Below are 14,098 nucleotides of genomic sequence, written 5' to 3' on the forward strand. Positions count from 1 at the left end.
TTAGTGGTCAGTGACCACGTCAGTTCCAGTGGAACAAATCAATATGAAGCCCTCACTATGCAATAACACTGAAGTGTGAAACAGAGCTAAAGTGTGCATCAGGAAACCCCTTCAACGTAGGAAGAACCCAAAATGCCCAGCACGTACACTGTGCACCATTCAGCTATAAGGCACAGTCAAGGCATTTGGTCAAGTTCCAGAATCTTACAACGCGATCTCTAATATTAGTGTGGGGACTTCGACCTCGGGGATGAAGCACCCGAGGATGGCTACCCTTGTTCCCATGGGGGTTTACAGTCCATCGTTACTTGGCTCAGGGCAGCCCTGCTAATCATTGTCCCCAACCAAATCCCCCAACTGCCATGGTTGTCGCTCCAAAAATACCACCACCTGCTAGCTCCAGCGTGCATACATTTCATATTTGAGCATAATCCTACAGTGGTGATTCAGTAAACATTACCAAGAGGGAGAGCAGAAGGAAGGGGGGCGTGTAATTTAAAGATGTGTAGGCAGAGGGATGTCTGTGATAGGGTAACGAGGAGGTTACACAACTCCAGCTCCTCCATGGAATAGAGCCAACCAAATCTAGCCATTGGCTAGTGGAGGTAAAACACTTCCTAATAAATTCAGTTCAGACTTTACCACTGGGACGAAATATACATACTGTAAAGAAAACCGAGAAAGAACATAGGCAGGCGAAAGTAAGCAGAGCAGCATGTACTAAAAGATATCAGCTTTGCCCCGAGTTAGTGTCCTTTACTCCCCCTCTCTGCTGATGCAGCTCTGTTTTTTATTCAATGCTCTAATTCAACAGTTCCAGGCTAGATTAACATTTGACAAGAGCAATAAGGATACAGGCCAGTGGGGAAGCTACACACATAAACGGAACTAGGAGCACACACGCGTTTGCTAATCCAGGATGTCAAATTATGTAACAATGCACTTATTTATCGAGAGAGTTTCTCGGAACCATACACAACTCGGAACCAAATTTGAATGGACATGCGCACCACTTGAAGTGAAGGGCGATCACTCGACTTACTTGTAAGGCGGGGTGGGGTGGTGTAGTGTAGTGTTAAAGTGGAGTACAACGCACAAGAAAGGAGGCGTTCCGGTTATACTCTTTAGTCTTATGCGACAACCATTCACTTTGCCAGTCAGTAATTCCGCTGAGAACAGCAAGTTAACGCTCCATAATTAACCGAGGGCCCATATGGTAGTGCAAGACATACGGGCCTGGTTACTTCGGCACTGGTAATGCGCAAATTCAACCAGGCTCTGAAATAGTTACTGATTGGTCTTGGTGAAAAAAAAGTCCATAATTATGGCAGAAGCTGTAACTGCAATAAGCAGCAGGGTTAGAAGTTGCTTGGAGTCACTTCACTCCTGTTTGCAGCCTGGATAGCTTGACATCAGGAGCTACTCTGGACTCCCCGAGACCAAGTGATGCCACAGAAACATACCAGCGGGATATGAACTCTGTGCTTTTGGGAATGTGTCTGAAGGGGCATTGGAACATATCTAGAGCACATTTAAAACCACAATGGGCCAAAAGAGGCCACTTGCCTACCCACCCTCCTCAGTGTGGTAGTTTGATTTGTAACTCGCTTACGCCCAAGCTCCTCATTCCCAACCCGTAGCTCCCGCTTACCCAAGTACGCTGGGGACCGAGGACTTGCTTTTAGCTTCTGCTCAGCAAATGCGATCCTCAAGTAATCGGCGTAGAGTGGACAGTCCTTTTACATGTTGGCATATGATTAGCACAACTTCGAAAACCTAGAATTTGAGATCACCCAGACCAAGATAGGCAGCCATACAAGACCATAGAGTTCAAACCAGGGGTTTTGGTGGGGTTGGGAGAGGAGGGGAATATTCTGGAACAAGTTAGGATGTATTCCAAATATTACTTTTTTTCATATAAAAAATAAAGGTCTCCTTCACTGGCCCTCACCATCTCAATCCCTTTAAGAGGCTGCTTAAACCACCATGACGTTCTTTCAATGTACAGTGGAGCCAAACTGGTGTGAAAACACTATTGGAAGGCGCATTACATGTACACCCACCAGTGCTCAAAATGTGCACTCGCTAAATGGTGCACTGTGCGCATGCAGATAATTGGGGAGGGGTGTGGGGGGGTTGAGTAAAAGGGAAAGGAGGAGTGTTTATGCCTGGCTAGTAGCTTGACACGTTTACCCTTGTGCCAAACCTATGCTCAATGTTTACCCCAGCTACTAAACCAAAGTATTTAGAGGTGGGAGTAATGAAAAGAATAATAGGGTGGGGGGGGGGGGGAAGTTGCCGTAATCCCTAATGAAACATTGCTACAAGCTGCATCACATAGCAAACTATGACCAGCTCCCTGGCAAGTGAAACCCGGAGTCCAAGGACTCCGGAAGGATGGGGGGGTTACAAGCTGTAAAGTAGACAAGGGTAATGCCCACCTGAATACAGTCTTGTTTGGAAATAACTGAAACGCCAGGAGAAAAGTTTCCATTCAATGTCCTACAGCAGAACATTGTATATATGGACAACCAAGCTACCGTGGAGTTTGCTCCACTTGCCAACATGTGCCAGACTCCCATGCTTCTATGTGAAATAAGCTTGAAACACCAAAAGGGTTCTAGGGTCACTGTTAGTACTTTACCCATCCTGCAACCTTGCCCCCACTTTCCAACCAGTGGGAGGGCCTTGGCACTCTACAGCCACCATGTGTTCATGCCTTAGAGCCCATAAGCCTGGGCCATTCCTCCGACAGGGTCAGACCGCAGTGGTCCTTGCACTTGCATATACAACTTAAATGGCAGGGTTCGCATTTGAGGGGAGACATTTAGCTCCTGCTATAGTCTACAAGAGCCTGGTTACCTTGACACCAACAGCAACCAGATGCTTCTTTTGGCTCCCCAGGCCAACTGATGCCAACCAAACACCTATGTGAATTTAGGGCAATATATAAACATTAGAACACATTTAAACAACATGTAAACATAAAGGGGGGTCATAAATGATGGACAGAATGAGCATTTGCCTCATATGGAAGAGAGATCTGCAGAATGCCATGTACTAGACGCTCGTGGTAGCTCCTGGTCAATGCTGGATACACAGGATCTGTTTTTTAGCTCCCGCTTATCCAATCTTCTTTTCAAACTGGATGGAGCACAGTCTCAAAAACAACAACAGGTGGAGGGGGGGTACACGTCAACAAGTGCTGAACAACAAATACACTACACACACATTGCCGAGAAGCAGGTTTCTACAATACATCAACTAAAAAGAAAAAAAAACACCAAATCTTTTCAAGATTCTACTGCGACGCAACTACTTAAAATAATTATTTTGAGCGGGAAAGCCCGAAATGGAAAGTGAAATGTATCCGTCTTCTCTCATGGATCCCCAATTGTAGTGTACTAGGGAACTTCGTACACCCCTTCTTTTTCCTAGAACTCATTTATCACCAAGCTGAAAGCATTCCTGTAACGTCTGTACTCTGCGGCCCGATACCTTTGGGTCTGGCGTGTAAATAAATAAAGAGATAAGGTTTGGAACGCGGGTAAAAGGATTTCTCAGGGAACGATATTCATTGTTGACTAGTGTATTTACGAAACACATTCTTTGTGTCCAGTAAAAACCACCAAGAAAATGTGTGCATCTTCTGGGACCTCTTCCAATTAGATAGCACAACAGTCGAGTCCTCCATAGTAACAGCACCTTCCTGCCACTTCTGAAAAAGCAATCAAAAAGTTTCCCCAAAAATATTATAATGCGCAAGCTAAAATGTTTTTAAAAAAAAAAAAATCCGAGACATCACGTGTCAAAAAGTTCAGGAGCACAGTGCCAAACGTTCTAATGCACCAAATCCTTTCAAAGGTCAGAGTTCCCACCACAAGGTACACACCAGCAAAAAAGCCCTGGTAAGTTTGCGAAAGGCTTTGGAAGCGGTGGAGTGTACCAAATACAGAAACTTGCAATTAATTAATGTGAGCAATCGCATGGAACGCAGATGGAGTAAAGAAACAATGCTATATAATGGGCGCTACGCTTCTCTCGGAACAGCACACGAACTGTAAACCCCAGACTCATTGTCGCTACTCAAGAGTAAGTTTGTGGCACAAACAAACACACCGGAAACTATAGCAAATGATTGTAGGTTTCCGTGCTCAACTGCAGCTGCGCAGTGCCATCTTTCCAACAAACATCTCAGCTGCGCCACTCGCTATCAAGGGCACAACGCAATAACGCCTCAGCTAGAGGGAGGCCACCTTTGACATCTGTCAGCTAGGAGTCAACTGGAAGAGTTCGAGTGTCTTGGCTAGCATCACTCTTTTTGCTACAGTGTGTTTGTTTTGGGTCCGTCTCTGTGCGTTTGCAGGCCGTCGAGTTGTTAGATGGCCCTGTTGGTTCCAGAAGCTTCCTCGACACACTCATATCATGAGAACCAAATGCGCAAAGCACTCGAGATCCGGCCACCGATTTTCAGGGTAGGACGGCATTGGGCAGCGCCACGCCAGTTTCAATGCACACGAAGCTTGATGGTGTGGCAACATACCCCAGAATTCAATGGGCACAACCAAAAGGGTACAAGGTGAAAAGTGCATGGGCATTAAGAGTATTGGGCAAAATGCATACAACAGGTTGCAAGCACCACGAAGAACATATGCAACTGAAGAAAGAAAAAAAAAAGTGTCCCTACACAAGAATTGAGTTTACAACAAAACTACGCAAAGCTGCATAGTGTGTGGAGATATTGGGGGGCAGGGGCAATGGAATAAGTAGAAGCAGCACCTGATGGTTTAGCAAAAGCTGCAGATATGCGCGTGACCTGCAGGTCCCATATTCTAATCAGAGTGGGGTGGGTACCACAGGGTTCTAGAGGGTGAGGGGGGGCGAGTTTACACAGAAACGGCAGACCAATTAACAGGTTTGCCACACGGACGTGCTTTGCACGTCTCTGCATCCAGCACATGGACACCCATAGACTGGTTAAAGCAAATGCTCCAGCCAATCAAAGAGAAGCGCAGACAACCCAGGAAGTGGGCTTAGAGCGATGGGATAACCCTTGTTTAATGGTCAACCAGGAGCGTTGCTAGGGGGGGGGCTATAGCCCCTGATCCTTTGGTTGTAGCCCCGGATGGAATCTCAGGAGCTACAGCCAAAAGACTAGCTAGCCCCCAACCATTCCGGCATCAGCTTAGCCCCGGGTCTTTTCCAGACCTAGCAACTCCCCTGTGGTCAACTTTACTGAGCAGCTGGGACCTCCTGCAGCCTGCCCACCACCTAGGAGAATGTTGGACCTGCCTTGAATGCATGTCAACAAGCCATGAAACCTGTTACATTGCTCACAAACACTGGTTGCAAGTTTGCAAAGTAAAGAGCCCTCACTCGGACGCCAAGCACGCGTGCACCCCAAAAGCAGATCCACGACAAATGCCATGTAGATATATCCTCCTCCAAGCATCAACCCACACAACTAGATGTATAAAGCACCGGTGGGCCTGGGCAAACCAACCCAGCTCCGCCGCTCTACAAGCCAGGTGTGAAAAGCACACGGAGGTTGCACGCCCCGCCCCCCAAATACCTGTACGGGAAGATCAGGGGAGCACGCGAGGCAGATATCAGCGGCCTCCCGACTCAGACGGGCGAGTTATGCCAAGCATCGAGTAAATGAACGCACGGCGTCGCAGACAGGAGCCGAGTGTGCGCCTTACCTTTTTATCAGCTCCAAAAAAATGCAGAGCAAACATTATCTATTGTTAATTACCCGTAAAGTAGGGCTTTAGCCGCTGCCCCTCTTTCTAAGAGCCCGGGAGGGAGGCCGACATGAAGCCACCCTTTGTTTCCAGTTGTACAAGAGCCAGAAGCAAACGGGGCTCGAATTGCAGCTCTGAAAGGCAACAGGAAATTGGCAAGGCGCTAATCTGCGCCAGGCCATTCAGACCAACAAAGGGGACATTCCAGCAAGAAAAATATTAGCCATTCGGAACCCGGGGTAGATCCGGTCCAGCCAAGAGCGCAGAAACGCGTGCACGGCTCCATGAAGGCGGGGGGCTGCTTCGTGGGTCTTATCTTGCACAGGGGGCAAGCAACACGCAAGGCATCTGGAAGGCAGTTTGGAGCGTCGCCCCAGATTAGGGCCAGCTCTACGAGTCAATAAGGAAGCCCTGGCCGCCCGTCCGCTGGGTGCAGGCACGATGCGCTAGATGCTTGGGGTGAGGACCCACAGGCAGCACTAGATGTTGAGCGACACCCCACTATGAGAACCACGGTAGGCATTACTTTTGGTGATACGAGCAAATAAAAGCAACACAACTAGCAACTGTTCACAGCAAACGGGCAGCAGTGAGCAAAATATTGCCTGCATCGAAGTGACAATGTGCCGCTGAAAAACATGGTGGCATTTAATACAGCGCTTCGTATAGAAATCAACCAGCTTCTAAGGACTGCAATACCTAGTGCAACCATTACTGCCCCCTCGGGTTAAAGGATCGCGTATTGAACCCGTGTTGCGCAACGGGCCCTTTTCCAAGGCAAGCGTTTGCACCATTGGCACGAGGCTTCGGTTCTTATGTACATAACTACTTCCACTGGCGCGACAAATGCATCCAGGACGTGACCAGGTAAACACGATCACAGGAAGTGCCTAGCGCCAACACTCCAGGGGAGCTTCCTCTGATCAGAATTTGGCAACTCGCCATGAGATTATATCCGTGACCCGCCCAATACCAGTGCAGTGCACCCATCGCAGCCGACAGCAGGCATATATGCCTTAAAATCGTCCCTTATCACCGAACTTCAACAGACTCAAAGCCCACGCGGCCACCTGCCCCCACCTTTACCTCCCGAGGCCAGGCAGGCAGGAATTCCAACCCCAGAATTGCACCATTGCCCCCCCCCCCCCAAGCAAGCCGATACAATAAGTCCAGTAGAACTATCTGGAAGGTACCAAGGAGACTGGCAGCGCCTGGAACACTCCGCGAACAGAAAGGGCACTTTTATACAACATGACCATCTCTGGAGCCATTGCGCGAGACTTGCCACAAAAGAAATGTTCCATTTTGTCTTAAAAGGCCCCCGGGGGTTGTTCGTGTGCACAGAGAGGCCCTGTGCAGCCCCCTTTTAACCAGTATCTACAATTCAAGTAATTCAGTTACCGCGATTTCCACAGGTCATGGGGATGTTGGGACGCTTTTCAAAACATGCATTTCCAAGCACTGTCTTTAAAGAGTCAAAAGAAACCGATTGCTTGAAAGATTTTAGGACTGCAGGCTAAGGCCGTGAAAGCACCCTGGACAACATTAACAGACCCGGCTCCTTGGAGCACGCATTCCTCGAGCCCGACTTCAAAAAGGGTCTAAAACGAGGGGGCGGGGGTGGCGAGTGCATTCGCGAAACCTTGAACAAGGAAATCCCCAAAAGATTAAGCCGAGGGAGGCAGAACGAGTAGCGCGAAGCCTTCAAGGAAACGAGTTGATTCGGAGGCGATTTATCAAAGGGGCCTCTGGTCGGGAGGGAAGGAGGGAGGGTAAGGGTGCTCAACCCGGCCCGAGGAACTACATGCCACATCCAGACGGGCCCCTGGCATGCACCTGGGGAGAAGAGACTACTGGCCAGGTAGGGCAATGAGCCACCCACAATCTTTGACCCAACACAACCTCTCGATGTGTGTGCTCTTCCCCAGCAAAAGCGACGGGTGCTTCTGTGCATAAGAGCGTGTCAAAACGTCACAAACAAGCAACACGGAAGCCTCCAGAGGCTACACACCACAAGTCACCCGAGCACATTTTAGTCATGACAATGAAAACATACTAGTTTGCCACTCCGATGGATTTCTGTGGTGGCTATGCATTACACACTGCTTGCAAATAACTTGAAGTGAAAACATTAAGAAACTAAAAAGCAGAACTCCGTTGTAAAGACTTAAAGCAAGGATAGATTGTAGGGCCTTCGAACATTGTATAAGAGCAAATGCATTGCCAATGTGAATATTTCTCAGATTTGTATTGCAACACAATGGAAAAATACACAGAATGCATAATGTTACCTGAAAACATGAATGAACACATGAGAATCTATACTGTGAGCCATTACTAAGATTGTATACACACATACACGAGATGCCAACAACTTGTGACGCAAACTGCTGCACAAGCGAAGCATGAAGAAACCAGAAGACAAGGATTCATTAATTAATATATTTTCTGCATTATAGTTAACATAGGTACTTTTCTTTTGACGCCCATATTTGTTAAGTATTGATATTTTGTTATAGTCAGACACGAGTAAAGTCAACTGTCTTTCGCAATAAATATCATAAAATAGAGATCCACATAATAAATATTCTTTACAATAAAAAAAAAAGTTTTAACAGACTTTGTCATAAAAATAGCCGGAATTCAACTTTGTGATTTATACATACAATATACAAAAAAATATGCCACACCCGTGGCTAAGGCAATTTAACTCACAAAAGATACGGGACAGCTGTGGGTAGTGGAATCGCAAGGTGAAAGGTGCCAGGAGGAAGAGAAACGGTTAGGCTAGAGTAAAATGGCAGGTGGCAAGTTCTCTTACATCGGCGAAACACCGATACTAAGAGAACCCCAGGATTAAGAGAAGAGAGGAGGTAGAAGGGGAGGTGAGGGGATGAAAAGTAACATGAAGGTGTGCAGAAAGAGGGCCGTTCAGATGCAAGAGATATAGTTCAATGCAACCATGTTGTCTCCAATGTGAAGATCTATGCAGGGGAGCACCCTTGAGCACGAGACTGCAACATTTGGCTCTCCAGAGGTTTTGGGCTAAGACTTCCTGCGGCCCGTGTCAGTGCAATGGATGACGCAAGATTGTGGCAGTCGTAACACAAAGCTTCGTCAGGGCCATGTGCTGCAGACTGCTGGCCCAGAGTGAGATGAGGGAAGAGCATGTGTGTCCCCCAGCAGAGACAAGGTAAAAAGTAGGGAGCCTGGCCCTAGATCTGCTGTGAAGATGGCGACTGGCCCCGACATACATGCTGCCCAAAAGTGGCCTTACAAGAAAGAGGCAGCCATGCAACTGACACTCAGAACACACAGCAAGCCTGGGCATTGTGGCAGTTGGTGAACAAGTTGTGTTACAGAATTAAAATATTTTAAGATTAACCTAACCAGATAACTAGGCATTAGCCAAATGATTTCCAAGTGTCATGAATTCCCGGGTGTCTGTAGGGATCACGTAGAGCAGACGAGCCACTTCCTGGCCACATCACCATGTTGCCCCTCATGGGCGGCTGTTAGAAGTATCCAACCGGCCCACTGTGAACACGGGAACATCTTCCAAGTTCTCCCTTACCTAGGGCCGGTCATGGGTAAAGAGAACATTCCAAGGTTTCTTGGACCACAGAGGTAAGGAGGCAGCGTGGCAGATGGTTTAGGTTTAAGTGGTGTACGAAACTGGCAACCAGTAAGCAACAAAATTCAAATGGAATGTCAGCCCCCACAAAACAAAATCAGGAGGGTTTGGTTTCACCCCTTGACGGACAACTCTCCAGTTTGCAATATACCGTGTTAGAGTTTTTACACCGGCAACCCGGGCGATTAACCCGGTCGTAGCATGCTCGGCACAGTTTGAGGCATCCTTTCGCAGGAGGGTAACAGAGCAAGCAAGGCAACAACAAGGACATGGCCCCCATGCAACAGTATCTAGAGAGGCAGTGGGCCTGGGAGCAAGAACAGGGATTGTCTGCACACGAGTCCCCCTCGTCGTCATTAGAGCAGTGATAGAAGGCCCCCTTGACTAGGCACATGCACGTGCTGTACTCCACCATGCTTTCAGCCGAACACAAGCACTGGCGGTTGCAGACCAGGCAGGAGGGCAGGGCTCGCGGGGCTGTGCACTCCCCACACTTGCACTTCCCACACTGTTCACAGATAAACCTGTGCTGGGTCATGTCCTCCTCTTTGAAAGCGCTCTTCAAGTCATCCACGACCATGGACAATGGCTTAGGCTGTGTCCGCACGGTCTTGTCCGAACGGTGGGTCGATCCTTGCCTGGACTGCGGTGATCTTCCCAGCAGGCCCTGCTCAGAGGAGGCACTGCTGTTGCTCCCAGAACTGGCCGCACTGCCCGTGCTTGTGGACCGGCTCAGCACAGGAGGCCTGACGTGCTGCGTCGTGTGGCTGGCCCTTTGCTCATAGTTATTATTCACATTGATCGCTAGGATCTCATGAGTCCTCTCATGCTTCTCCTGCCTCGGCACAGTCTGTGGACCCGGCTTTTTCACCATGGATGGACCTTCTGTGTACTCGTTGCTTCCTCGCAGGGCTTTGATCTGGCCCAACGACAAGATGGCTGCTGGTGGGATCTCCCGTTCATAATCCAACCTCTGCCTGCTGTCCAGAGTCGGCTGCTGGATCACAACTAATGAACTGCCACTGCCATGGTGACTTTGGAGCTCCATCTGTAGTGATCTCGACTTCTGGCATTCAACGGGAACCGGGCATGCATCTGAAAACCTAGAGGAGGCAAGTAGAGGAGAAGGGCAAGTGAGCACACGGGAGAGTCAAGGCATTCATGGTCATCTTACAAGGACAAGGCTATACTATACACGTGTTTCCCTATGGCTCCCATGATCCCCACTACTGAATGAACACCTTGGCTCGACTAACGGGTGATGCAAATAAAAGCAGAGAGGATGCCACACACAAGAGAGTGCAATTACAAGGGCCCATCAGACACGTCATTCACAACACAAAATGTACTGTGCACAACACAAATGTGCCCATAAACAGACAGCACCCACCTCTCCAGCAAGGGCATCGTATTAGGTAACACTCGCCCTGAGAATATACACATTCATACAAACAGATCATGTTGTGCTAAAAATTGGCACGGAGTAAAACAAAACAAAAAAAAAGGGACACAAAGAATTAGGAACCACTCATAGATAGAGGTGCGGGAGAAATTACCAGTGGAATTTCTTTTGGATTACAACCAGCCACTGCACCCATTTAAAAACGAACAAGAAACCCAGCAGGCGTCATGCACCAATTACTTTAACTGAAAAGGCACATCACCTCCCAACCATGAGCGCTTGGTACGTCGGCGGGCTGCATCGGGACAGGGGTTCGGTTTCCACTGAAGGCCGCTGCAGAGGAACGCGGCACGCTCCAGCATGACACGACAAGCCCACGCTACAAAAGCTTCCACCACAAAGCTATGCGGTGGGTTCAGAAACCCTGCTTGCTAAGGATTGGGACAGAGGCGCCAGTCACCAGGGGACGTCCAGACCCACCTAGACACCCAGAAATCGTCCCCCATTGCCACCACGTGCAGGAAGCGCGCTGCTGCTACTACCTGCCACCACTGCCTGCGCAGGGGTGTGTGGGAGGCAACGGCACGAGTTTGCGATTACACAAGTGTGCTAGGAAAACAAACATTTGCCTTCCTGCTCTGACAGCCACGAGGGAAACCAAAACAATACTTTAATAGTCCGATGAAGATGAGGGGGTAGGGAGCGGTGCGTGTCGCATGCTTTGGCAAAAGCCCGGGGAGGAACATGCGCGATGCAGTTGGGTGGCCGGTGTGCACGAGAACTGTACCCAGGTCTGCAGTAAGCTCTTGGCGTGCAATGAGCGCTTGAACTTGACTGCAATTGGTCTGGGCGCTATAACACCCTGGAGCTGCAATGGGTACTTTACGCCCTGAAAAGCTGTCGCTTTGGGCACCCAGGTGTTTCTGGGGTGACACTGAGGCTTGGAGACTCGGCGCACTGAGGCAAAATGCTCCCCTCCCCCCACATTCTTAATAGCCCCACGGCTTGGCTGTTGCCAACAGAACACCCTTGGCTCTAAATGTGCCATGATGTGGCACCCACCCCAGCTCGAGCACTGCACGCGTTTGTAGAATTTAGATTATGTGGGAAACATACGTGCGTGGGGTGCGTGTCAGGCTGAGAGGCAGTCACGAGCCCCACTCGCCGCATGACGGTGCCCCCCCCCACCCAGATGGAAGCCGCGAGCACAGGAAGGGGAGACCCGGGGCATCAGTCCCCGGCATTCGCTAAGCAGGGCAACAAGTCGGCGATGCGGGTATTATGGTTCTTGACAGAAGGGAAAGGGGAATGGTGCAGCGTTGCACGGAGCTGTGCAGCCCCCTCTCTGTCAACGCACGCACTACCAGCCCTGAAGGCCGCACGGGGTGTGCGCTGATCGCTGCAGACACAAATCAGCGTGCACTGCATGCACCGAAACCTGTGCAGAGCCACCAGCTATACAAAGCGGTGCAGATGCCTTGCGCCCCACTTCCATGCGGATGTGCGTGTGCCACCCTTCCCAAGGACAGCCGGAACCGGCAGGCAAAAGGGGGACTGCAGACTAGCCCAGTGCACGAACTCCCTCCTGCAGTGCACGCCCGCAGGCTAGGCACGGCTGCGGACGCTCCCAGCCGGCTCTACTCCAGCACCGGTTCATTGGCACCTGCTGTGCACGTGCGAGTGTGAAGGGGGTGGGGGCCGTCGCACTCACCTCTGTGCGAGCATTCACCCCATGCAAATCCAGAGAAGAACGATGCGCGCTGCAGGGATCAGGATCCAGGTCCGTTCGCCATGGTCGGAGACGGGCTGCCGAGCAGAGAGGGGTCCACCAGGCTCCAGCACAACAAATCCAAGGGCTGGCGGGCAGGCAACTCCTGTGGCCAGGGCCTTGCATGCAGCGTGCAGCGGTCGGGTTGCGGCTCCAGCTCACTGCAGGTCCCGGGGCTGCGGCTCGCGACTGCTGCCTCTAATGTTAGTCTCCTCCGCGGCGCGCGCTTTCCCAGCACTGCATGAATGGGGGCGCTGACGCTTGGAGTTTGTTTCATTCGTGTATTCCTATTGGCTCTCCGAGTGGGGGAGGACGGGGAGCCAACAGGAGGTGTGGATGCATGGGCGGGGCAGTCTCCTGTACAGCCGCCGCTGATTGGAGGAGCTGCTGCGGACGGGGCGGAGTGCGCGTCGCCGCATCGAGGCAGGGGCGGCGCGCACGAGCCGGGCGCCGGCCAGGCTTGTTTATTGCAGCTGGAGCTTGGGAAGCGCGCGCTGCCCGCAGGGAGGTGATGATGGGGGGGCCCGAGCGAGGAAAGGGGAGGGAAGAAGGAAGAGGCCGCTTCCCGCCTCATATCCGCTTCTGGCAAAGGAAGGGAGATGGGCGGGGCCGCGGCCTGCCTGCAGCTGGTGTGCCAGCCTAGTGCGCGCAAGCGCAGTGAGCACGCACGCGCTGCACGTTGCACACAGAGGTCACTGCAGCAGCGCCTAGCCGCAAAGGGGATTGTCCTGCTCAGTCATCGTATATCAGATGCCCCTGCAGAACGGGGTTCGCTGAATTGCAGCACCCTAGTGCCCGAAGAGCTGGCCCCCCCTCCCCACTCACACATTAAGGCCACACAATTGAAGAAACCGTCCCACAACTCATTAATTTGGGTAGAGGCACAGATGTTTTCAAGTATACACAGATTTGGCAAAAAAGGTGTTACATATAATGTTTTTCGACTTTTGCAAATTGCATTGCTGTACAGCAGTATAAGCGGCGGAGGTTATCGAGGCAACGAAAATATAACAAGCACGCTGTATAAATCCCAAAAACAAAATATGACAAAACTCGTGAGGCTTGTTGTCACGGAAATCGGCATACAAAAAGAAGGGGGAGGTTAGGGGCTCCAAAAAAAATAAGACTACCTGAGAACAGTCATCACATCAAGGCCTTTGAATAGCATCTGTGGTGCTCCCCGTTTCCTAATGCGTATGAGACACAGCTACAATGGGATTAGTCTCCAGATGGAGCCAGAGTACGCCCATCTAGGCACCACGAGGACTGCCCGAATGGCTGAGCACACACGTGACTGGTCTACAAACCTGCTCCCAAGTGCAACAAGACCTCCCCTGCCCTTGTATGCAAATCAAGGGCTATGTAGACGCTTTATCATGCTTCCCAAGCTCCAGCTGCCATAAAGAAGGCTGGCCGACGCAAGCACTTATCTACTCAGGCAGCCAAACTGCCCACAATAGAGGTCGCAAAGGAGGCTGGCAGAGGCACTCCGAGTCCAAACTCTTGCTGGACAACGCAGGAGTTATGTCAGGATATTGCAGGACATTTGA

At 50.4% G+C, this 14,098-nt stretch overlaps 1 protein-coding gene across 1 annotated transcript; it reads right to left on the reverse strand.

The window, feature by feature from the left end:
- Positions 1–8,172: 8,172 nt before the first annotated feature.
- On the reverse strand, positions 8,173–12,870 carry SPRY1 (sprouty RTK signaling antagonist 1). The gene is made up of 2 exons (XM_069631125.1): positions 12,492–12,870; positions 8,173–10,481 (listed from the first exon to the last, which is right to left on the reverse strand). The coding sequence occupies exons 1-2, from the start codon at positions 12,503–12,505 to the stop codon at positions 9,476–9,478; spliced, it is 1,020 nt and encodes a 339-aa protein (XP_069487226.1). The 5' UTR covers positions 12,506–12,870; the 3' UTR covers positions 8,173–9,475.
- Positions 12,871–14,098: the final 1,228 nt, after the last annotated feature.

This window comes from Ambystoma mexicanum, chromosome 6q (genome assembly GCF_040938575.1).
Source record: "Ambystoma mexicanum isolate Mex_15411 chromosome 6q, UKY_AmexF1_1, whole genome shotgun sequence".
Lineage (NCBI taxonomy): Eukaryota > Metazoa > Chordata > Amphibia > Caudata > Ambystomatidae > Ambystoma > Ambystoma mexicanum.